Source organism: Mandrillus leucophaeus, unplaced genomic scaffold (genome assembly GCF_000951045.1).
Source record: "Mandrillus leucophaeus isolate KB7577 unplaced genomic scaffold, Mleu.le_1.0 Scaffold160, whole genome shotgun sequence".
NCBI classification, from domain to species: domain Eukaryota; kingdom Metazoa; phylum Chordata; class Mammalia; order Primates; family Cercopithecidae; genus Mandrillus; species Mandrillus leucophaeus.
The window spans coordinates 4,069,109-4,095,935 of record NW_012101588.1 but is presented as its reverse complement, the minus strand read 5'-3'; the positions used below and the strand labels follow the sequence as shown (position 1 = coordinate 4,095,935).

The 26,827-nt window shown below is 37.5% G+C and overlaps 1 protein-coding gene across 2 annotated transcripts in view; it reads right to left on the bottom strand.

The window, feature by feature from the left end:
- FIG4 (FIG4 phosphoinositide 5-phosphatase) overlaps positions 1–26,827 on the bottom strand; it is a 133,889-nt gene that overhangs the window by 62,932 nt on the left and 44,130 nt on the right. For both annotated transcript variants that reach the window (XM_011975967.1, XM_011975966.1), the window contains 7 exons: positions 23,020–23,070; positions 20,433–20,581; positions 16,945–17,073; positions 13,855–13,955; positions 12,174–12,336; positions 11,676–11,773; positions 236–369 (listed from right to left, as the gene is read on the bottom strand). In XM_011975967.1, the coding sequence (XP_011831357.1) occupies positions 236–369; positions 11,676–11,773; positions 12,174–12,336; positions 13,855–13,955; positions 16,945–17,073; positions 20,433–20,581; positions 23,020–23,070 (825 nt within the window). The remainder of the gene's footprint in view (positions 1–235; positions 370–11,675; positions 11,774–12,173; positions 12,337–13,854; positions 13,956–16,944; positions 17,074–20,432; positions 20,582–23,019; positions 23,071–26,827) is intronic.

Genomic DNA, 26,827 nt, shown 5'->3' with positions numbered 1-26,827 from the left:
GATGGATGGATGGATGGATGGATGGATGGATGGATGGATGGATGGATGGATGGATGGATGAAATTAAAAAAAAAAAAGTTTGGTTAGTTTATTGATGTACTCAAAACAACCCCTCAACAGGTTCATGAAAGAAATTAACAGGGTAAAATTTACTTTACCATAGAGGTCAGCTTTCTGTTGTTTCTCATTATAAGAAAAGCAAACAATCATAGCCAGGCAGAAGAGTATCATTCACCTTTTGGTATACTTGGCCATGTCCCAGGGAATATAAACAATAGTATGCTCAGGAGGCAAAAACTGGTTGAGATAGGTCACAGCAGCAACAAGTTCTTCACTCAGAATTCTTTCATGCTTTCTTTTCTCTCGTTCCTTCATCAAAAATTAAACATTTTCAGTGTTTCAATTCCCTTAAATCAGAAGAACAGGCTCAACATGTTTACTTTTAAGCTAAGACAAAAAATCCAAGTCTTAAATATACTAAAATGAAACTTAGCTACAATAATCAGAAATAATAAAAACACAAAGAAATAAATGCTCCATTGCATTAAAGTGAACAGATAATGAGCTTTAAACATTCAAGGAGATTAGGTTTCTTCCTGGTACCCTCCCTGCATCCTGAGACACCCAGCTTACCCCCCATGGGCCATGGCCCACACACTCCACACCCAACTCTGACAGAGGAGATCCCTCCCAAGGACCAGAAAAAGGGAGCCCCCAACTTTAGCCAGCTGAAGGTCAGAAAGAAATCAACTGGTCTGGATGAACAATTCCTAAACTAGCACAGCAGAAAGCAGCTCCACAGCCTTCACAGGAAAAGTAGACTTGCAAATACTCTGTGGGATAACCAGACAGGTATTTCTTTTTCTTTTTACACTGTGGTTGAATGAATTGAGGTTGAGAGGCACTCATGGAACTAAACCTTGGTTTCTGCCTCCTTGCCTGGGGTATCTATTTAGTTAGACACTGCACTGCCTCTCATTCAAGACAGGCTAGTACTTTATTGTACAGCTCTGTGGTTGGAGTGCTGACTCTGTCACTCACTAGCCATGTGGCCTTCAGCAATGTTCTCAATTTCCCTACACCTCCATTTTTTTCATCTATAAAATGGGGTAACAACAGTATCTTCCTCACAACATTAATGGGAGACATAAATGAGATACAGCATTGTGAGCTTTTTTTGTTTTGTTTTTGTTTTACTTTAAGTTCTGGGATACATGTGCAGAATGTGCAGGTTTGTTACATAGGTATACACGTGCCATGGTGGTTTGTTGTATCCATCAGCCTGATATCTACATTAGGCATTTTTCCTAATGCTAACCCTCCTCTAGCCCCCAATCCCCTGATAGGCCCCGGTGTGTGCTGTTTCCCTGTGTCCATGTGTTCTTATTGTTCAGTTCCCACTTATGAGTGAGAACATGCAGTGTTTGGTTTTCTGTTCCTGTGTTAGTTTGCTGAGAATGATGGTTTCCAGCTTCATCCATGTCCCTGCCAAGGACATGAACTCATCCTTTTTTATGGCTGCATAGTATTCCACAGTGTGTATGTGCCACATTTTCTTTATCCAGTCTATCACTGATGGGCATTTGGGTTGGCTTCAAGTCTTTGCTATTGTGAATAGTGTTGCAATAAACATATATATGCATATGTCTTTACAGTGGAATGATTTATAATCCTTTGGGTATATACCCAGTAATGGGATTGCTGAGTCAAATGGTATTTCTGGTTCTAGATCCTTGAGGAATCACCACAATGTCTTCCACAATGGCTGAACTAATTTACACTCCCACCAACAGTGTAAAAGCATTCCTACTTCACATTCTCTCCAGCATCAGTTGTTTCCTGACTTTTAAATGATCGCCATTCTAATTGGCATGAGATGGTGATGGTATCTCATTGTGGTTTTGATTTGCATTTCTCTAATGATCAGTGATGATAAGCCTTTTTACATATGTTTGTTGGCTGCACATAAATGTCTTCTTTTGAGAAGTGTCTGTTCATATCCTTCGCCTACTTTTTGATGAGTTTTTTTTCTTGTAAATTTAAGTTCCTTGTAGATTCTGGATACTAGCCCTTTGTGAGATGGATAGATTGCAACTATTTTCTCCCATTCTGTAGGTTGCCTGTTCACTCTGATGATAGTTTTTTGTTGTTGTTGTTGTTTTTACTGTGCAGAAGCTCTTTAGTTTAATTAGATCCCATTTGTCCATTTTAGCTTTTGTTGCCATTGCTTTTGGTGTTTTAGTCATGAAGTCTTTGCCCATGCCTATGTCCTGAATGGTATTGCCTAGGTTTCCTTCTAGGGCTTTTATGGTTTTAGTTGTTAAATTTAAGTGTTTAATCCATCTGGAGTTAATTTTTTGTATAAGGTATAAAGAAAGGGTCCAGTTTCAGTTTTCAGCATATGGCTAGCCAGTTTTCCCAGCACCGTTTATTAAATAGGGAATCCTTTCCCCATTGCTTGTTTTTGTCAGGTTTGTCAAAGATCAGATGTGTAGATGTGTGGTGTTATTGCTGAGGCCTCCGTTCTGTTCCATTGGTCTATATATCTGTTTTGGTACCAGTACCATGCTGTTTTGGTTACTGTAGCCTTGTAGTACAGTTTGAAGTCAGGTAGCATGACGTCTCCAGCTTTGTTCTTTTTGCTTAAGATTGTTTTGGCTATACAGGCTCTTTTTTGGTTCCATATGAAATTTAAAGTAGTTTTTTTCTAATTCTGTGAAGAAACTCAATGGTAGCTTGATGGGGATAGCACTGAACCTATAAATTCCTTTGAGCAGTATGGCCATTTTCACAATATCGATTCTTCCTATCAATTAACATGGAATGTTTTTCCATCTGTTTGTGTCCTCTCCTATTTCCTTGGGCAGTGGTTTGTAGTTCTCCTTGAAGAGGTCCTTCACATCCCTTGTAAATTATATTTTTAGGTATTTTATTCTCTTTGTAGCAATTTTGAACAGGAGTTCATTCATCATTTGGCTCTCTGTTTGCCTATTATTGGTGTATAGGAATGCTTGTGATTTTTGCACATTGATTTTTTTATCCTGAGACTTTGCTGAAGTTGCTTATCAGCTTAAGGAGTTTTTGGGCTGAGACTATGGAGTTTTCTAAGTATATAATCATGTCCTCTGCAAACAGAGACAATTTGACTTCCTATCTTCCTATTTGAATACCCTTTATTTCTTTCTCTTGCCTGATTGCTCTGGCCAGAACTTCTAATACTATATTGAATAGGAGTGGTGAGAGGGGGCATCCTTGTCTTGTGCCGATTTTCAAAGAGTATGCTTCCAGCTTTTGCCCATTCAGTATGATATTGGCTGTAGGTTTGTTATAAATAGCTCTTATTATTTTGAGATATGTTCCATCAGCACCTAATTGAGAGTTTTTAGCATGAATGGGTGTTGAATTTTATCGCAGGCCTTTTCTGCATCTACTGAGGTAATCATGTGGTTTTTGTCATTGGTTCTGTTTATGAGACGGATTACGTTTATTGATTTGCATATGTTAAACTAGCCTTGCACCCCAGGGATGAAGCCGACTTGGTGGTGGCAGAGCAAACAAATTCAAAAGCTAGCAGAAGACAAGAAATAACTAAGATCAGAGCAGAACTGAAGGAGATAGAGACATGAAAAACCCTTCAAAAAATCAGTGAATCCAGGAGTTGCTTTTTTTTTTTTTTTTTTGAAAAGACTAACAAAATAGATAGACCACTAGCCACACTAATAAAGAAAAAAAGAGAGAAGAATCAAATAGACACACAATAAAAAATGTTAAAGAGAGATCATCACTGATCCCACAGAAATACAAACTATCATCAGGGAATACTTAAAACATCTCTATGCAAATAAACTAGAAAATCCAGAAGAAATGGATAAATCCCTGGACACATACACCCTCCCAAGACTAAACCAGGAAGAGGTCGAATCTCTGAATAAATCAATAACAAGTTCTGAAATTGAGGCAATAATTAATAGCCTACCAACCAAAGAAAACCCAGTACCAGATTCACAGCTAAATTCTACCAGAGGTACAAAGAGGAGCTGGTATCATTCCTTCTGAAACTATTCCAAACATTAGAAAAAGAGGGACTCCTCCCTAACTCATTTTATGAGGCCAGCATCATCTTGATACCAAAACCTGGCAGAGACACAACAAAAAAGAAAATTTCAGGCCAATATCCCTGATGAACATTGAGGTGAAAATCCTCAATAAAATACTGGCAAACCAAATCCAGCAGCAGAGCATGGCGAGTTTCTATAGAACAGCTGGCATATAGGAAGTACCCTATAAAAATTTGCCATTTTCATTATTACTCCCATCAAGTCTTCACTTAGAAACAAAGAAAAACAATTAATTCTACAATAGTGAGACTGAAATGGTGTTAAGGCACTATTGTTGGCATCAAAATTAGACTGCTGTTTTCAATCATGGAGATTACTTTTCAATTGCTATGAATTTAATTAGATAACTACTGTAGAAACAAAAAGGGGTAGCTATTGGGCACCGCTGAATACATCAAATGAAATAATTAGATAAGAATTAAGAACAGTGTTAAATTTTAGGATGAAAATAAATTTTGCTTATTTCTATATATGAGAAAATTATATATCTGAAATTTTTCTCAAAAGCATTTAAAATCAACTAGGGAAACAAAATCTTCTTGAAATGCTTATATCAAATCTGACATTTTGTGGGATGGAGAGGAAATGTTTGAGCAACCTTCGTTCATCTCTGTATGAAGAATCTGCTGTATGCATTCTCTGTCCATAGAGGATTAGTGTTAGTGGGTTGTTAGTCAACCTCTTTAGAGCCACAGACCCCTAACAAGTAAAGGAAAACTTTACATACACAAGCGATTTTGCATATCATTTTTTTTCTTTCTTTTTTTATAAAGAGACAGGGTCTCACTCTGTCACCCAGGCTGGAATGCAGTGGTGCAATCATAGCTCACTGCATCCTGGAACTTCTGGACTCAAGTGATTCTCCCACTTCAGCCTCCAAGTAGCTGGGACTACAGGTGTGCATCATGCCCAACTAACTGAAAAACAATTTTTTTTGTAGAGACTGGGTCTCCTAGGCTGCCCAGGCTGCTCTCAGACTCCTGGTCTTGTGCAAGCCTCCCGCCTCAGTTTCCCAAGTCACTGGGATTATAGGCATGAGCCACCACACCCAGCTGCATATCATTTCAAAAGATTCCAAGATCCCCCTAACAGCCATGCACGGCCCACAGATTAAAAACCTCCGATGTACAGTTATACTTGATCGTAGGTTGGCCTCCTGTTGATACAGTAGCAGCACTGAAGGCACACGGATTGCTGCAAACTGTCTTTCAACCAGTGCCTCAGACTTTCACAAATGGGAAGAAGTTCACAACACAGGGTAAAAGAAAAATGAAATCACAAAAAGCATTTCACTTTATTATCTTCTTCATATGGTGGTAGAATAAAGAATGAGTATCCCCTAGGTATCATTCTATACACACATGTATTCTTTGGCTCTTTAATAACAATTAATAAAGTCTTCTACCAAGTGACCTGAATAAACATCTTCTTTAATCCTATGAATAAAACTAGTGCTATTAACAACAAAATACTTTCCCATTCCATGAAACAGCAACTTAATCTCCAAACACTTTCTGTAGCTAACTTCTAGTCATTGTCAGGATTTTTACTGCAGTGGAACAATAAACAAGTACAATTTTAAAATCCACTGACCGATCTTTAAATATTCAAAAAAATAAAAGTACATGTGAGATACCTGGCAAAGAATACATTATAATCACATGTATATGATAGTATTTTTTGAGTGTGCACAATTAATAGAGAATTATTTCAAGCATTGTAGACCTGAACCTCCATTTAATGACAGCTTTTCAACCACACTATACGAACTCTGTAAAACATGAACTTATTTTATCTTATTTTATTATTGAGGCAGGGTCGTGCTCTGACTAAATCCACTAATTTAAATCTAGGTTTCTAATCCAGTAACACTTTATAATTTAATACTTTAGCAATAATTTATTTCCATACTAACAATATCTTATTTCCTATACATTTACCGGAAAAGTGTCCATGAGCATTTTCACTAAAGTTTTTATATTTTAAATTTTCACTTTGTATATACTATAGCTACTGTTTAATATTAGACTGAGGTTAGAGATTATCCACCTTATATTATTCTGAGTTGATATGGAGAGAGATGTGAATATGAAACTTCTGAATTAATATGAACAAATGTCTAGAAAATGATTATTTAACACCTGAATGATTTATTTTACAAAGTCAATCCCTAGTGCGATGCAATTACAAAGAGCAACACAGGAAGAAATGAAGCTGACTGCCTCACTGTTTCACTCTTCTCCCCTAGCTGCCAGTTTGGGGACATATTCCTCCATACTCTTGATTTAAAACACACACACACACACACACACACACACCCTTTGAGCCCATGCATGTAGTTATACAGTCCTCTCCTGGGAACTGTCTCTTCCCCACCCAAAGCTTTGCCTCCCTCCTGGGTGATATGGTTTGGCAGTGTCCCCACCCAAATCTCATCTTGAATTGTAGCTCCCATAATTCCCACGTGTTGTGGGAGGGGCCTGGTGGGAGATAACTGAATCATGGGGGTGGTCTCCCCCATACTGTTCTTATGGTAGTGAGTAAGTCTCACGAGGGCTGATAATTTTATAAGGGGTTTCTCTTTTTGCTTGGTTTTCATTTTTTCTTGTCTGCCACCATGTAACATGTGTCTTTTGCTTTCTGATATGATTGTGAGGCCTCCTCAGCCACAGGGAACTGTAAATCCATTAAACTTCCTTTTCTTTATAAATTACCCAGGCTCAGGTATGTCTTTCTCAGTAGCGTGAAAACAGACTAATACACTGGGTGACTTTCAGTATCTCCACCTCCTTTTCCACTTTAAATCCCCATTCCCACTCTCACATCTTAGACCAATTCATTATCACAGGCTGCTCTTTCTTTAACATTTCTTATTCATGACCTCTTTTATTTCCACATTGCTTGCTTTAAATACCCCACCTTGTGAGGACCGCAATCCACTGACATCTCCACTTTCTCCAGCAGCCCTGTTCTTTTAGCCCTGTCCTTATTTGGCTCAGATTTCATGTTCCACTTCAATCACAATATTGTCAAAATCCTGTCTTTTTATGTCACACCTGTCTGATGAAACTAAATAAACCCAATTATTATTTTACCTGTGCTTACACTCATTCACAAGCCTGCTGGAAGAAGGCAGGCAATAGTAAAATGATTCCATTTAAGAAATCATGATTGCCAACTTGAAATTGGCTCTTGGTACTTCCTGCAGGTTTCTAGTCAACTTACCCTCTTATGTACACAAGACTTAAACCTTCTCCACTCCCTTCAAACCTCCACTCTCAGCATGATCATTCCTCCTACCTTAAGGTGAAATTAAAGCCATCAGAATGGAATGTGCATGCTCACAAATACAGACATGCCCGAACCCTTACTATTCTCTGTCTCTTCATTAAAATAATTGCAGTCAGGCGCCATGGTTCATGACTGTAATCCCAGCACTTTTGGGAGACTGAGGTAGGAGGATTACTTAAGGCCAGGAGTTCAAGGTTGCAGTGAGCTACGATCTTGCCACGGCACTCCAGCCTAGGTGACAGAGCATGACCCTGTCTCAAAAATAAAATAATAATTCTACCATGTATGCTTCAGATTTCATCATTTCCTACTTTCTTAAGTACATGAAATCACGGATCATTCCTTTTCTCTCCTGTGTCAGACAACTCTCCCTTTCAAATGTATCCTCCCCATAGGCTTTTAAACGTATTGGTATGATCTCTTTTAAAAAATAAAAATGCCATCTTTTACTGGGTACTCCTATTGGGGGAAGAGTACAATACTTACTGCTCCCACTTTCTCACTGTTATCCCACACTCGGTCCACTTCAATCAATGCCCTCCATGATGCTAACACTAACGGACAATTTTTCCATCCTCATCTTACTTGAGCCCTCAGCATTTGATGCTGCTGATCATTTACTTCCTTCATTGTGAAACTCGCTTTCTCTTGGTATTCCTAACACGGCACTTCCTGGTTTTCTTCCCACTCCTCTGGCTGTTTTTTTCTCTGACTCCTTTGGAGATTCAGCCACTCTAACTGGGCGTTAAGAGCTGGAGATCCCCCAAGATGAGGTTTGAGGTTTTTCCTTCTTACTTTATACTCTCCACATGGGCATCTCATCCATGCCCGTGCCTTCAAATGTCACCTGTAAACAGAGTTACAAAAATCACATCTGGGCCCAGACCTCTCCTCTGAGCTCCTGAACCATGCCCTGAACTGTTACCTCCGTTTAGAGGACTCAAGCATACCTCAAACCTCACTCAGTATATCCAAGCTACACCCATGATCTTCCTCCAACAAACCTAGTCAGTGTTCTGTATTTCAGTGAATGGCATCACCATTCACCCACCTGAGTAAGCCAGAAACCTGGGAATTGAGTCTGACATCCCCCGTCCCCTCATTTCAAATCCAGCACATCACCAAGTCTACTGACTGTCCACTTCTCTACATCTCCACCACACCACCCTGGTTTAAGGCATAATCACCTCTTTTCTGGACAATTATAACAGCCTCCTAACTGGTCTTCCAGCATTGACGTTAGCCTTGTACTGATCCATTTGTTTTCTATGTTGAGGTCACAGTAATCTTTTCAAAACATAAATCTGACAAGGATCCTCTCAACCATGCAAGATTCTTAATGACCTTCCATTACTCTCAGGAAGAAGGTCAGGCTCATTAATACAGCCTACAATACCCTGCATGGTCTGGCCATAACCATCTCTTTAGCCTCATCTCACAACAAGCATCTTGTCCTCACCCTCTGGGCCCCAACCACAGAGAACCCCCTTTTCTTCCTCCAACCCACCACACTTCCTCCTGTCCTAGGGACTCTGTGCATGCTGTGCTCTGAGTTGACGACCATTCTCTTTCCCATTGACCTGGTTAATGCCTCTTCCTTCAGGCTGATGCTAACTCATTCTGTTCTCAGGAAAGACTTCTCTCCATTATAAGCTCTTATTGCACCATTTGCCTTGTACTGGTACCTCTGCATTACCTCACCATCTCCTACAACAGGCTGTTAGCTCGAGGTAGGAGCTGTATATGGAACTGCCTTGGCACATAGGAAACTCTCAAAAATACTTGGTAAATGACTGACTATAAGGTGTGAGAAAGGGACCCAGTTTCAGTTTTCTGCATATGGCTAGCCAGTTTTCCCAGCACCATTTATTAAATAGGGAATCCTTTTCCCATTGCTTGTTTTTGTCAGGTTTGTCAAAGATCAGATGGTTGCAGATGTGTGGTGTTATTGCTGAGGCATCTGTTCTGTTCCATTGGTCTATATCTCTGTTTTGGTACCAGTAACATGCTGTTTTGGTTACTGTAGCCTTGTAGTATGGTTTGAAGTCAGGTAGCATGACGTCTCCAGCTTTGTGCTTTTTGCGTAGGATTGTCTTGGCTACATGGGCTCTTTTTTGGTTCCATACGAAATTTAAAGTAGTTTTTTCTAATTCTGTGAAGAAAGTCAATGGTAGCTTGATGGGGATGGCATTGAATCTATAAATTACTTCCTTACACCTTACACAAAAATTAAGTCGATGAATTAAAGATTTAAATGTAAGACCTAATACCATAAAAACCCTAGAAGAAAACCTAGGCAATACCATTCAGGACATAGGCATGGGCAAAGACTTCATGACTAAAACACCAAAAGCAACGGCAACAAAAGCCAAAATTGACAAACGGGATCTAATTAAACTAAAGAGCTTCTGCACAGTAAAAGAAACTAACATCAGAGTGAACAGGCAACCTACAGAATGGGAGAACATTGTAGAATCTCTCCATCTCACAAAGGTCTAATATCCAGAATCTACAAGGAACTTAAATTTACAAGAAAAAAACAACCCCATCAAAAAGTAGGCGAAGGATATGAACAGACACTTCTCAAAAGAAGACAATAATATGTGGCCAACAAACATACGAAAAAAGGCTCATCATCACTGGTCATTAGAGAAATGCAAATCAAAAAAACCACAATGAGATACCATCTCATGCCAGTTAGAATGGCAATCATTTAAAAGTCAGGAAACAAGATGCTAGAGAGGATGTGGAAAAATAGGAATGCTTTTACACTGTTGGTGAGAGTGTAAATTAGTTCAACCATTTTGGAAGACAGCGTGGCAATTCCTCAAGGATCAAGAACCAGAAATACCATTTGACTCAGCAATCCCATTACTGGGTATATACCCAAAGGATTATAAATCATTCCACTATAAAGACACATGCACATATATGTTTATTGCAGCACTATTCACAATAGCAAAGACTTGGAACCAACCCAAATACCCATGAACGATAGGCTGGATAAAGAAAATGTGGCACATATACAACATGGAATACTATGCAGCCATAAAAAAGGATGAGTTCATGTCCTTTGCAGGGACATGGATGAAGCTGGAAACCATCATTCTCAGTAAACTAACACAGGAACAGGAAATCAAAAACTGCACGTTCTCACTCGTAGGTGGGAACTGAACAATGAGAACACATGGACACAGGGAGGGGAACATCACACACTGGGGCCTGTCAGGGGGTGGGGGGATAGGGGAAGGATAGCATTAGGAGAAACACCTAATGTAGATGAAGGGTTAATGGGTGCAGCAAACCACCACAGCACATGTATACCTATGTAACAAACCTGCACGTTCTGCACATGTATCCAAGAACTTAAAGTATAATAAAAAATAAATAAATAAAAATTAATGACTCACTAAGTGGACACAGGGTCACAGGCTTCCTTGGTTTTTTAGTAAATTCATTCACATTTATTAACCAACCTCTCAGGATAACCTCAGACAGTACTAGATGCTTGGGCACCACCACGAGCACATGATGTAGCAACACCCTTGCTTTTCATACTCTCAGGGTCCTCTTGGCTTCTGACTGAGAGTCTTTCAATTCACTTGGTTGCCACAGATGCAGACAAACTTATTGTGTGATCTCCCTGCCTCCTATTCTCAGCCTTTGACCTGTATGCCCATTCATATAGATAGATACGCTGACTAGTCCATGTACTCTGCCAAGAAAGCAGGGAACTATGAGGCTAATACCACCTTGTCTGGGCTTCTCACAAGCCCACCTGATCCCTGAGAAACAACAGTACCCTAGTTTATGAATCTAGCCTTTCGATCCTATTATTATAAATTAATTTGCCCAGGGGAGCTTATGGATTTTCAAGGGAGTTGACTGTAAAGTTGAGGCTGTGATAGTTTGATTTTCGTGCTTCTTTCTCCAGGTTGTCCTGGGGGGGAACTAAGGCAGAAGTTTCACCTACATCTAATTCACACAAGGAAATCAGGACACAATGATTTCCTGATATACTGAATCACTCTACTCCCTTAGAGAAATACTACTGATTTTTTTCAGCCATGCAGAGAAGAAGCCACATGGAATCTGAGGCCAAAGAAAAGTGACTCAGCTCAGACACAGTGAGCTGTCCCAGCATAATAATCTGCACGTCTCTCCACTAGGGAGAGGGAAAGCACGGCTTGTTAACCCCCACTGTGTTGAGGAAGAGGCATCCCAGAGTGTCTGAATCTCATAACCAAACAGATGAGCACATCATACCTTCACCAAATTCAAGATGATGATGGGAGAGCCAAACCTCTGAAACATCTGGTCAAAGTGAAGGGCAGCCACATGTGCAAATGGATCTGCCTGATCCACTAAGAAGGAAAAAAGATGAAAAAGCATCCGAATGAAAATTGCAAAGCAAAAATAAAAGCATAGGGTTGTTTTTTTTAAAGAAATGCAATTTGACTAATCTTTCAATAGTTTCACTTCCCAGATCCTTCTTAAGGTGCTCACTAGACACTTATTCATCATGTATTTATTACATTTGAATGATTCTTACATTTCTGAAGCAAAATAAAAATAATTTACTAACAGTCAAAATTAAATATAAATTTATTACGTAAGAAAAACAGAAATTCCTCTTCTAAATTAACTACCTTCCAGGACTAAAACCTCGTGAAAACCTAAGTATTTATGAGGTTTCTGCGACAACAGTTCACTATCTCTAAATGTAAGGACAGGAGTTATTATTAAAAACATGGCTCCACACACATGTAATAGGTGGTTTAGGCATCATAGTTGAAATGTCCTGAGACCAGTATAAGGGCACAGATCCTCTAACTTGTACGTAAGAAGAATAACTTCCTGCAGTGAAAGACATCACAGAAGCATCGCAAAGTATTTGTTCAGTCTCCACTTCGTTTGCAACATCACCCTGAAAAGAAAGGTGCATTGAAAAATACATTATGTTCTTAGAAATGTTTAATGAAATAACTTTCAATGAAGTTATAATTCCTATTCTTTGAAAGTTTTGAGAGGTAAACATTGATCAATATTCAATATGCACATTAGAAAAGCAAAACCATTAAAATATAATAAAGAAGGCAATTAAAAGTAGCAGAGAATAGACTAGGAAAAAACCAAAGTAATCTCTAATAATATAAGTCAGATAGGAAACAGCTGGTTTAAATAAATGCGAGACAGGGAAAGAAACGACAATTACACGAAATTACAAGGAGGTAAGGAAGACTAGAAGAATATCAAAATTCAATTCTGACGACCAAAATGACATAAAAGAACAAAAGAGTGAGATTCATATAATGCCTGATGGACAAAAGGAAAAAATAGGGTTTTGAGGTACTTATAGAAGTATATAAGGACATAATAAAGAACAATTTCAGAGGCAGTAATAACATGTCTGATTATTCTTTGAATATTCAAAAGTAAATAATATAGTTGCAAAATCCTGATATTTTAAAGCATCAGCTGTAACAATTTTCATTGTTGATATAATTTTAAGAACAATGTTGCTATTTTAAGCCAGGATTAAAATCCAATGCCTCACTCAATCTGTCTACCGAATCACACATCCACTCAAGACTCAAGTTGTCTATTGCAAACAGAGATGGAGCACTCAAAGGAGAGAACACGGCGATGGAAGGATGGCTGCATTTTTGCTGTTGTTATTTTCTAACGGTGAACAGAAAAAGGAGTCTGGGCAAAAAAGACGAAGAGGGCAAAGGTTTCCCGTACCTTGCTCCACTTCATCTCCTTATCAAGAATTGACTTCCCGGGATGAGTGCTGCCTTCTACTTGGGTGGAGGTGCTTTGTTATTTTTGTCTCTACATTAAACATGTACCACATATTATAGAAATGGCTCACCCTCCACAACATTAGACATTTTATAATTCCTCAAAGCACTGCATAACTCTAAGATGGCTGACTTTTCAGAACATCTGTTTATTAGTCATACTTCTCACATGTTTCAGATGCACTGGAGTATTACACATCCATGGGTTCCCTCCACAGTCAACCAATCTCAGATAGAAAATGTAGTTAGGCCTACAATGGTTGCATCTGAACTGAACACGTGCAGACCTTTTTTACTGTCGTTATTCCCTTAATGATATAGTAATAGAACTATTTGCATAGCATTTACATCATATTAGATATTAGAAGTAATCTAGAGATGACTTAAAGTATACAGATGAGTGTACATAGGTAATATGCAAACACTAGGCCATATTATATAAGAGACTTCAGCATTTGCGGATTTTGGATGGGAAGGGGGTTCCTAGAACCAATCCCTTGTTGATACCAAAGGGCAACTGTATTCTCTTGATAACATCCCAAACTAAGAAATTTCATGTTTTAAAATTTCACTGTGCTCCTACATCAGCAAAGCCGATACCAAAGTTTAAAGTTCAGTGAAGATACTGTTTGTCATCTTACCTCACAGTTTGCACCTCTTTTAAGAAAACGGGTGCCAGCAAATTTACTTGATCTTCTAGCTATTAGAGTGACATACACTGGTCGTCCATAGATCAACAGCTCTTAGAAAGCAAGTTAAGGTTGTTTAGCATTCATGACTGTCACATAAGACCAATAGAGTCATTATACCTTACATACACATTTAGATACAGCTAGTCCAATGGCTTAAAGAACACCAAAAGCTCCACCCAAGAATGGAACAGCACTGGATCTAATGGTTTCTTCAGAATTGCAGTTCAGCTACAAAGGGAAGGCAACATCCAACCTAATTAAGGAGCGCTTTCCATAAATTTCAGAGAAAATGGTAAGCAGGTGTACGGTTACTGGTCAAGGGAAGCCCTATGGCTAAGTAAAGGATATAAACAAGTAATGTAAACAGCTAATTCTTCTGATATGCTTTGGATCTGTGCCCCCGGCCAAATCTCATTTTGAATTGTAATCCCCATGTGTCAGGGAAGAGTCTGGTGGAAGGTGATTGCATCATGGAGGCAGACTTCCCCCTTGCTGTTTTTGTGATAGTGAGTTCTCACAAGATCTGGTTGTTTGCAAGTGTGTGGCACTTCCCCCTTCACTCGCTCTCTACCCTGCTTTGCCATTGTGAAGATGTGCGTGCTTCTCCTTCACCTTCCACCATGATTGTAAGTTTCCTGAGGCCTCCCAGTCAGGCTTCCTATTAAGCCTACACTCAATTAAACCTCTTTTCTTCATAAATTAGCCAGTTTCAGGTAGTTCTTCATAGCTGTGTGAGAATGGACTAATACACCTCCCTTAGTCTTCCAAGATCATACACCTCTCAGAGAGAACATGTGCCATCTAATAGGTTGTTTAAATTATGAGTAATATGTAACACTGAGGATATAACTGAGTATAAGACTCTAAAGCAGTCAAAATTTGTCACCTACCTGCAAATCCTGAACACTGAATAATTTATTGTGAACCGCTTAACCAATATACAGCTTATTAGTTATGTCACCTTACTTAACTTTCCGAGCCAAGTCTCATCTTCTATAAAATGGAGTAACAATAAAGTAACCAAAGTTGGTCAGGAGGACTAGGTGAAATAATGTGTGTACAACTAGTGCCTGGTCTGTAGTATTCAGAAGCTACTGTTATCAAAAGCTACTCTATCTCATATAGACTTCCAGAATTCATTAAATGCTTGATAACCAGGAGACTAGATTCATTGTTTAAACTTATGAGCTTCAAAATGATCATCTATGATGGTGCTCACTATTTAAAAAAAACAAACATTTATGATGTTTAATATGCGCCAGGCCCCAAGTTAGCTCTTGGAAACACAAAACAGCTTAGAACTATCTTTTAGGAACTACCTTTAGAAATTGTAGCACATTCTTTTTGGTATCCTCGGTGGTGAAAAACCTGTGTTCTTCCCAGGCAGAACTTACTTTTGGAAAGAGACAAAAGTAATTCAGGATCAAATCTCGTTATGCAGTAATGATCAACCAGATAATACCACTCACTGGTTGAAAGTGATTATAAAGTAATGAGCCTGATTTTCAAGTATAGCACATAAATCTCACTGATCTTTGTTTCAAAATCCCTCTGTGCTTTTATCCAGCCTTTCGTCCCCCTCACAGAAGGCAGTCCTGCTGGTCTTCAAGGGTAACCTCACCAGCTGTGCCCTTGGCACCACTCCTCTCAAATGCTCCTGGTGCAAGAAAGCATAATAATGGTCAGTCGCATTCACCCACTTAATAGTCTCAAAGAAACCACTCCTTTAAAGGGTTTTTTTTGTACATTATTATTATTATTTTAATATAGATCTGTAACTTCAGTTCCAAGTACCAAGGGGGGCCAGGGCTGGCCTGAGTGGGGCCTCACAGTGCGCTGGACAAAGTGACCGGTTTTTCTCCATAAATAAGACAAAGAAACCCTGGGGATCTGGAGACGGATCTGAGGCCATTAAACTGCAAATTCCAACTGAAAACAAAGAAACAAAAGTTTCTTTTTTGGTTCTTTTAAATGTCTAAAGAGAATAAAATTAAGAAAAATACAAATCCATTACAAACACTTCTTATCTGTGGGGGAAAAAGGTACAAACGCCTTTTTCTTTAAAAGCCTAACATAGTAGAAAACATGCTGAATGCAAAAATGCCCTATGTGATCTCAAAAAGTGATAGAAAAAATCAAATCACCACTTACCTTCTGAAACCCCATAACTGCACTTTATTAAAAGGCTTCAATGTAGCTACAAATTAATGAGACATGAAGCTACTGAAGGAAATAAAAGTTTTTATAAAATTGAACTCATCAGCTTAACCCAAAGCTGAACCTACTTCTCTTTAGTCTATTTTGCCCCCTTGCCTGGACTACTGCCATCTTTTCCTAACTCACGTTCCTTGTTCTAGTTTCACTTTACTTATTCCAGCTTGAAAATGGTTGTCAACTCAAGCCTCCTAAATACTGCTTTGCAAATGTCATTCTCCCGTACAAAACCTTTCAAAAGTTCTAGCACCAAACCCAAAGTCCTCAGCTTGACCACCGAGGAAATCTGGTGACTGGCAATCTGACTCCCACATACCAATCTCCTTCCCACTATATCCTACCTCCTGGGAGTTTTATTCACAAGCCATGAGAACACTCCTATGTGTTTTTCCACCTCTACACACACAGTGCTTCCCAGGCTGTGATGTCTCTCTCTGCTCAGACTGCTGATCTCTCTCGCTGCCAAGGCACTGATTTTTGTTTAGGGCCCAGGCCAAGTTCAACTATTCCCATGGGCCTGTCCCATCCTCTCCAACTGTCAGTAATTCGTAATTCTCCTCCTTCTCCCAGATAAACATGACACTTACTACCTATATCGCATTGCATTTTTCTTCCTTGGTATTTATTCATCTTTCTGGGTATATAACAGGCCTGTTCAAATAGTCTGTATTCTTATTTGTATTTCTACTACATAGTATCACAGGCAGGTTTTCCTGTTGGGGTGCAGAGTGGTATTATAATCACATAATTCATATGTAGCTGTCTACAAATTGATACATCATAAGTTTAGTAATATGTATCTTACTTTTTTATCAAAAAGGATACTTGACTGCCCACAGAATCCATGAATAATATACAAAAGCCAGTCACGATGCACAGTATTTTTAATTATATCCAGAAGTTCACCATTCCATACATATTTCATATAAGGCTCACTACAGATGCCAAATACCCCTGAAAAATAAAAGTCTGTATCAGTCCATAAATACATAAAATATTTTGTATCAATTAAAAAAAAGGTTGGTATCAGAAAGATATGGAAATTGGCTGACATTCAACTCATTTTAAAGTTAACTTCTGTTTTTAACTTCAAAGTAACATGCTTGGTTAACAGCATTGCGATTTGCAGTGGATATCATTCCTATCATGTCCAGAACATTGTGTTGATTCTGTAAAAAGTCAAAGAAATCCCTTTTCTGACTTGTGAGAGTTCTTAACTTCAGAGAAAAGAAAATGACAAGGAAATTGAGGGCATGTTACAAATACATAAAGACAAGAGGTGGTGCGAAGTAGCAGTTGAGCACATGGCTATGGAGTCAAAGTTCCTGGATCCAAATCCTGGCTCTGCCTCTCATCAGCAGGGTGACAGGCACGATCAAGAGTGTTACTTACCCAGTGCAGCGCCTCTGCTTCCTCACCTGTACCACGTGGTTGTTGTAAGGATGAAATGAATTAATAATGCACATAAGGGGCCTAGAATAAGCCTGGTGTATTACAAATACTTCCAATACATGGCGTTTGTTATTATGTCAAGCCTTTTCTCTACAAATAAATTAATTTCATCACACATAATTTTAGCATATCCAGATAAATGTATTAAAACAGCAATGAGTTTTACAAAACTTACATGAAGTGAAAAATTAAAACTATAAGATAATAGCTTAAAAGACTGTAACGGTTCTGAATAGCAGTTAATAAAGACCATCTTTTTCCTCAAAACATGATTTGTTAAGAGTATTTGTTTATACACTATACTACACTTAGGTTTGATTCATAAAAACTAAACTTTCGGCCCGGCGCGGTGGCTCAAGCCTGTAATCTCAGCACTTTGGGAGGCCGAGACGGGCGGATCACAAGGTCAGGAGATCGAGACCATCCTGGCTAACACAGTGAAACCCCGTCTCTACTAAAAAATGAAAAAACTAGCCGGGCGGGTTGGCGGGCGCCTATAGTCCCAGCTACTCGGGAGGCTGAGGTAGGAGAATGGCTTAAACCTGGGAGGCGGAGCTTGCAGTGAGCTGAGATCTGGCCACTGCACTCCAGCCTGGGCGACAGAGCAAGACTCCGTCTCAAAAAAAACCAAAAAACAAAAACAAAACAAAACAAAAAAAACAAAAACTAAACTTTCTCTGCCCTTTCAATGCATTACACAAGAGAATAAATAATAAAGACATCGATAGGAGTCCTGTTTTGTCACTTACTCTGTGACTTTAGGCAAGTTACTTAATGTCTTTGAATTTCAACTTTCTAAACTAGAAAATGATGTTAATACTACTCACCTCAAAGATATTGTTCAGGTTAAATAATACATGCAAAGTATCTGACATGCAGTACAGATTATTTTAAAAATTTACTGCTTTCCTTTTCAACCTACTTCCATACCTTCTACCCTCACTCCCTGTTTCTTATCAGTTTACCCCTCTGTGATAAGAGAAGAATCTCACCTTCGACAAAGATGTATGCATGCTAATCACCAGAAACTGTGAATATGAACTGTTATATTACATGGCAAGAAGAAATTAAAGCTGAAGATGAAGTTAAGGCTCCTAATCAGGACCTTGAGACGGGGAAATTATTCTGCATTTTCTAAGTGGGTCCAATGTAATCACAGGGTCCTTGTAAGTCAAAGAGGAAAACAGGAGTGTGAGTGTCAGGTAATGCAATGTAGCCTTAAAGATGGAAGGGAGCCATGAGCCAGGGGATGAACGTAGCCCCCAGAAGATGGAAAGGGCAAGAAAACTGATTCTCCCCTGGAGCCTCCTGCTGACATGCTAATTTTAGCTCACTGACACCCACTGTGGACTTCTGCCTTCTGTAAGATGATAAATGTATGTTGTTTTAGCAACTAAGCTAGGTAATCTGTCACAGCAACAAGAATAAACTAATACACCCAATTATTCATATCTGTCAAGTAGAATTGCTCCAGAGATGACAAAAAATTAAGTAGCACTGGAGGCTTAATTCAGATCCCAGAACAGATATTGAAATTCAGATTTTGGATGGCATTTGGGGCAAATTCAGGGATACTTTCAGCTTTTGCATTACAAATTGTGATATTCAGAAGTGTTGCAAGCAAATATTCAAACACACTAGCTGTCTTGCCCTCTATCTGTCTCTAGTGGTATGGGTTACCACCAGAGTGTCTGAACCAGGGCAAATGTATGTGATCTAATGATCTGGGAGTAGGGAGGGTGCCCTGGGTTTCACCTTAGCTCAAGTGATAATCAATCAAGTAAACTAACAAGAGTCAAGGGGAATGCCAGGGATAAATTCAGTTTAAGTAACAGCCTAAACCGTTTTAGAGTGGATCACAACCTTCGGCAAACCATTAACAGAACACAGCCTCTTTTTGAGAGTGCTGCAAGGGCAGATCTTCCGGGACTACTTTAGATTGGATTCTACCTCTGCATCCACATGTTCATCACTATCATTGAAGTTGCACAGAGCAAGGAACCCAAAGACACTATTGACTTACTTTCCACAGTCAGTTGAACACAGCTAACGTGTCTTAACTATTGAAATGATTCCCTTACAACATTCACATTAGCAATGCCTCTAGCTTTAAAGTGCTAGACCAACCCAAGAATCTGGCAATAAAGGTACTGTGTGACTGGTTTAGTCCAGGATCTCAGGGGCACTCTGCGTGAGGCACTGAGTGGCCCTACAGTGTCTTACAGCAGTCCTGCGGAGGCAAGACCTACACAGGACTGATGGGTCAAGCTGGGACCGATCAAAGTAATAACGACCTCTGACCTGCTGCACTGATTCCTCGACATGGCCGTATGATCTTCATTTCCAGGCCTTTGTTCCCTACTTAGTCTTTAATTCTATAAAACTAGCATTATACCTACTAAGCAGAGTTTTTATGAGGATTAGAGATATTACATGTAAACGTCTAGCACATAATAGGCAACCCATGGTAACTCTTTTTCAAAACTCAGACCATAACAAACTGGTCTCTGCGAAGGAAAATAAGGAGTCTGTATTATCTAATATTTTTTTTAAAATCCATGTAAACTTCACCTCTGCACACCATGTAAAATCTACACTTGAATGTATTCAATAAAAAGTACATGAATAATTACTAGAAAATGTCAGCATACAATTTTGTGGCTGGCCTACAAATGAAATTACATGGTGATTAATATCTCTATAAAAATGAATTGGTCAACTTCACATATTCAAAACAACCCCACGTAAGGACAAACAGCAAAGAGGGGTGGACAAATATGAGGGAAATGTGAGTGAATTTAATAAGATGTCACTTCATGGATACCACATTAATATACATTAGATATGCCAAGACCACCTACCGCTTCCACCTTGTGTAATTAATCCTTCATCTTCAAAGATGTCAAAGCTCTCTTGGCGATTCTGGGTCGTTTCAGACTTTAACATCTCCAGGGGCATTCGCAAGACAGTGAGATTATATTGAAGTGAGTGGGACAAATCATAGCTGTAACTGAGAACAGAATTGAAACTTAATAAGAATTACAAAAGCAAAGCATATTTCAAGGTCTTGGCTCCCAAACAGAATTAAAATCTGTGAACTAAATTACTTAACACCTGTTACTTTATTTGGAAGCAATGCTATTCAAATAAGCACTGTAAAACACAGCAAAATATAAATGTAATTGGAAATAACAACCTCACTGCATGACTAGGCATCTGCATGACTGGAAATATACAATACAATGTCAGTAACCTACATTCTTTGATTTGTACAATGTGTACTTTTTGCTTCATACTAAAATCAGTCTAAGTTCATGGTCTTTCATAGCTTCTATGAATCTGTATGGGGTTTTACAGATCTACAATATCCACTGCAATACTGCATAGTTCTGTACCCTAGTTTACCCAACAGCAAAAATAATTCTATTAATTATTAATGGTGGTATCATAACTGACTTTGTAAAACAGAAATAAGCAAATAATATAGGCCATTACGGTGAAACATGTTTTAGAAGAGTAAAAGGCATTTCAAAAATATAACTGTCTCTGTGCAAATTAAATTTCATTACAATTTTGATTTCACATAATACTTTTTAAATAAGCATCTCTAGCACTCTATATATATAGCTAGAGATATTTTTAAAGTATCTATATATAAAAACATACAAACATATTTATACTCTATATTTATAGAGTATTTATATATGCATACTCTATATAAATATCCACATATACATAGAGTGCATATATATACCATACATATGTATGTATAGTGCGTGTGTATATATATTTCTTATGTGTGAGGGGGGCTTTCCAGCTTTTACTGGAAATTCTAAAGAAGCCTAGCTATACACTTTTAGCACAGAATTTCAGAAGGTATTTTGAATACTTTATACAAATTGGTTTTTAAAGTATTTTAGTCATATTTTAAAATGGCTACAATTCTGTCTGGAGAATCACACACATTATTTTAATTATCATTTCTTTATATAATTTGATTGAAATTGATTTGTTTCATCTGTGAAATTCAATTGTATCACATTTGCTTGATGGATCCATTCATTTTAACATCTAATCTCAAAGGGATAAAGCTATATTAAGAAGTTGGTTTCTGATTTTTAACAATCAATTCTTTCTATTTAAAACAATACCTTTATTCTAGAGATTCTTAAAAATATATTATAACCTTTTTAAAAGCCTACTTATGACGCACAAAAACTTTAACCTACATGTATTTACTTATAGAATGATTTGATCACAACTCAGTATAAAAATACAGACAAAATTGAGAAATATGAAGCAGAAGAAGGCCATTTCTAATAATAGCACTGAGCTTCAGTAATAATTCACAAACACTACAAAGTTAGGCATAAAGACTGAAAACTAGAAGATGGCAAAAAATACAATGGAAATATACATTAAATAAATGTTTGTGGAAATAAAAACTATTTCTTTAGGAGCCCTTCGCTCCACTTCTGTTAAAATAATCAGCTTCCTTCAGGTTTGCATCGATAAAGACATAATTCACCCCATGTAGTAGACATGTTTTTGTTTCATAAAGAAACGGTTAACTACATTAATAATTTAAAATAATTTTTTAATGCAAAGCACCCTATCAGTAGTATATAACACCAACAGCTACAAATGCTCTAGGTCCTCCTTTAGTCCTTATGACTCAAGCCCTCACTGTGTTCTATTTTCAGTCTGGATATCCCAGCTGATAGAATTTTCCATCTATCACAACAATTGTATCTATCAGGCCCACATACTGGTCACATCAATGGTAGTAAAATACTTATCATGATGTTGTAATAATTTACTTGACTGTTCTTCAGTTATCAGTATTTGGGATGTCCCTGGACTATTTGGTTTGCTTGTCTGGGCTATTATAAATAGAGAAGCTATAAATGTCTCTTTACCAATGGAGATTTGTATTTTTGCTCCTGGTTATTTTCTTAGGACATATTTTCATATACGTTCAATGCTATATTCCTTCTCAGGAAACTGTCAATTTACAATGCCACCAGCAGTACATCAGTATTGCAACAGTTCTTTCTACTTTTAACTTATTTTTACCTAATTTTGCCAGATTATTTACTAAAAGTTGAACCATGAAATTGTTACAACTCTGTGTTAGAGGCTGACTGTAAATTTCATTTTTGTAATTTAAGATTACAAAATCAGAATATTTCTTTAAAATACATTAAGACCTACCTAAAACAAAGATGATTTTTATTATGAGAATAAACATCCTTTAATTTATCCATTTGGATTTTCAAATATAAGATTTTTAAAAGGAAGAAACAGCTATATTTTAATGCTTTTACGTAAAACAAGTTGACTAAAAAGAAACAGAAGTACTACTATGTTCTCATTCTGTTTTTACCTACTGGAAAATAATATAAAAGTTTATGTGACTGATAGGAGCGAAACTAACCTCAAACTTACCTGAAGTAAAAATTGCTAGATAGGTCCACATTTTGAAATATTCGTAGATACCTAAAAAAAAACCAAAGTATATTTTATTTGTCCAATACTATTATTTCTCACAGTTTAACATGTACCCATATGTACATTTATATTTGTAAATATGCTCTTAAAGCTGAGGAATTCAAGCCATATCCAGAATAGGGATTACATCTGAAGCAATTCTAGGTCTGTTGATCATCCCTTTGGAAACCTTTAACTTTATAGTTTGTTCCTTATCACTGATTATGCCAGTGAGAGGCAAAGTCATGCATCTACACATGTGGGGCACAGCAGACTTTGGGCAAGACAGAAGTAAATGCTGTTTTTGCTTTTACAATGTGCTTTGCAAATGCTTCGAGGATGGAGAAAGGAGAGCAACAACAAGAAGCACAACGTGGGTCACCACAATTTTAAGTTGCTAAGTTTTCACACCAGAAAAGGTATAAAATAAAATGTTCACATTTCTGTCTCTCAGGACTAATAAATGTTCACATTTTTAAATATCTATTTTGACCTTTTTAAGATAAATAACAAACAACTTAAAAAGTCAACGTTCCCTTTAGACTTCCCCAGTCCTGTTCTCTCGCTCCAAATGCAACCATTTTCCTGTCACTGATACGAATCCTTCCAGTCCATCCATCTCTTTAATTTTATCACATTAGAGCCATCTTTAAATAATACATAGCATTATATTATATATTTAAAATACATATGCAAATCATTACAAACTTTGTATACTATCTTACTTTTTTCTCTCATTTTTTGAAATCTAGTTACGTTGAAAGTTATAGATTTAATTTGTTCACTTTAATCAATGTTTGGTCTCCATCATATACAGTCATCCCTCGGTATCTGTGGGGGATTAGTTCCAGGTCCTCCCTCAGATACCAAAATCTACAGATGCTCGAGTTCCTGATATAAAATGGCATAGTATTTGTACATAACGCACAATACACATCTTCCTGTACACTCTCAATTGCCTCTAGATTACTTATAATACCTAATACAATGTAAATGCTATATAGTAATTCTATTATTGCCGTACCGTATTGTTTAGGGAATGATGACAGGAAAAAAGTCTGTACATGTTCAGTACAGACACAATTTTTTTCAAGTATTTTCAAGCTGTGGTTGGTTGAATTCACAGATGTGGAACCCATGGATAAGGAAAGCCAACTACACATGACACACTTTATCCATTGTCTGCTGATAGACCACTAGGTTCTTTCTAGTTCTCCACTATAAGATACAATGCTGCCAAGAGCATCCCATGCATGTTTTCCCATACACACGTATAACAGTTTCTCTAGGGCACATATGTGGAAACAAGAACCACTGTGCACTGCAGATAACATGCATTTTCAATTTCGCTAGAATTGCCAAAGTGTTCTTCTAAGTGGTTAAAATATCACTCCAACTCATAGTATACAACTCATTTCCCACATCTCTCCTAACATTTGATGACGGCAGATACTCTGATTATTCCCGAACTGACTAATGAGAACAAAAATGTACCTTTTTAATTTGCATTTCCCAAATTACTAGGTAAGGTTCAGAATCTCCACTGTGAGTTGCCTGTTCCTTTTAACCATTTTTCAGTTAAGTTGCTTTTTTTTCTCACTGATTTGTAGAAATTCTTCCCACATTCTAAATAATAATCATCGTTATGTTACAAATATCTACTTTTAGACTGCTGCTTGTTTCCTAAAATTTGTCTAAATACATTTTGAATATTTATAGTATCAAATACAGCATTGTTTGCCTTATGGTTTATCCATTTGTATTTTGTTTGTAAAATCCTTTTCCATACCAGGATTATAAAAATATTTACCTTTATTTTCTTAAAATTATCTTCGTACTTCCGGAATTGCTTCCTGAATATTATCAAAGAATGTAATCAAATTTCATTTTTGTCCAATTGGAAAACCAACACTATTTATCCCATCTTTCCCCCTAATGACTTGTAATGCTCACTCTATCATATTCCAGTTTGCCACATAAAATGGATCTTTTTCTAGGCTTTCTCAACACTGTTCATTGACCCCCATCAATTCCTCCACTACTACTTAGCAGTCTTATTTACTACAGCTTACCACCTGATTATCTTAATTACTATAGGTCTTACCATCTTGTTGACTTTATCCCTTCTTGTTTTTCTTGTTTAAATTGTCTGGACCATGCTTAGATATTTGCTTTTCCATATGACTTTTAAAATCATGTCAAGTTCCATTCTCAAAACATCCTCTTGGAACCTGGATTAATGTGACATTAAATTTAAAAATTGGCCAGGCCCTGTGGCTCATGTCTGTAATCCCAGCACTTTGGGAGGCCGACGTGGAAGGACTGTTTGAGCCCAGGAGTTCAAAACCTGTCTGGTCAACATAGAAAGATCCTATTTCTGCCAAAAATACAAAATTAGTCAGGTGTGGTGGCATGTGTCCATAGTCCCAGGTACTAGGGAGGCTGAGGTGGGAGGACCACTTGAGCCCAGGAGTTCAAAGCTGCAGTGAGCCAAGATTGCACCACTGCCCTCTAGCCTGGGTAAGAGCGAGACCTTGTCTCAAGAAAAAATATACATAAAAATTAATTTTGGAGAAAACTAACATCTTTAACACATCAAGCCTCATCCATGATAAAGGGACATCTCTCCAATTAATTAAGAGATTTTAAAAATATTTTAATAAAGTTTTAAGTCTTTTCCATAAGGTTTTGTATGGCTTTTATTATATTTATTGGCAGGTACCTTATAAATTTTCTAGTTCATTATTGCTAGTGTGTGGAAATATTACTGGTCCTTCTATGTCTTACATGTTGATCTTTTCTTTTTTCTTCTTTTAATTTTTTTTTTTTTTTTTTTTTTTGAGGCAGGGTCTCACTCTGTCACCCAGGCTGGAGTACAGTGGCACAAACATGGCTCATTGCAGCCTCAACCTCCTGGGCTCAATCCTCCCACCTCAGCCTCCCAAAATGCTGGGATTACAGGTATGAGCCACCATGCCCAGCCATCTTTTCTTAGTCACCTTACTGAACTCTTTCATCAGTTCTGAGAATTTGTAGATATTTTCAAACTTTCCAAGTAGAAAATGATATTGCTTACATAATGCCATTAATTTTTCTTTTCAAGCTTTGTGGCTTATTTTTCTAGTCTTGTGGCACTGCCTAGGGCCTTCAGTATGAGGCTGAACGTTAGTAGTGACGGCAGATATCTCTGTATTGTTCCTACCTTGATTAAAAGTAATGATTTTGAAGTTTCACTTCTAAGAACAATTTTGGATATAGGTTTTTAATAGGTATCATTTACCAGATTAAGAAAATCTGCTTATATTGCTAGTTTGCTAAAACCTTTTATCACACTGAGTATTGAATTTTGTCAAATATATATTCTGCAAACATTAAGAAGATAATTTTTCCAGCAATATTTTAATGTGGTGAACTGCTCTAGTACACTTTCTAACATTGATAACAATCATGCATTACAGAGATAAACATTATGTATGAAATGTTTAACAGTACTGTATTTTGTTTTCAAATATTTTGCCAATTATTTTTGCTTAGATGCACTATTGGATAACATAGTCTTATAAGTGTTAAAAGTTTTTCCTATTTAGTAATATTACTTCAGTTTACCTATAAAAAACTATTAATATAATTGTATGTTATTCTGAATAAATCCATTTACCACATGTTATTACTCATAATTTTGCTCTTTAAAGAGATCCAAATCACTATATACAATAACATAATTTGTATTGCTATTCTTGGCTAAAGTATCATAAAGATGAGACTT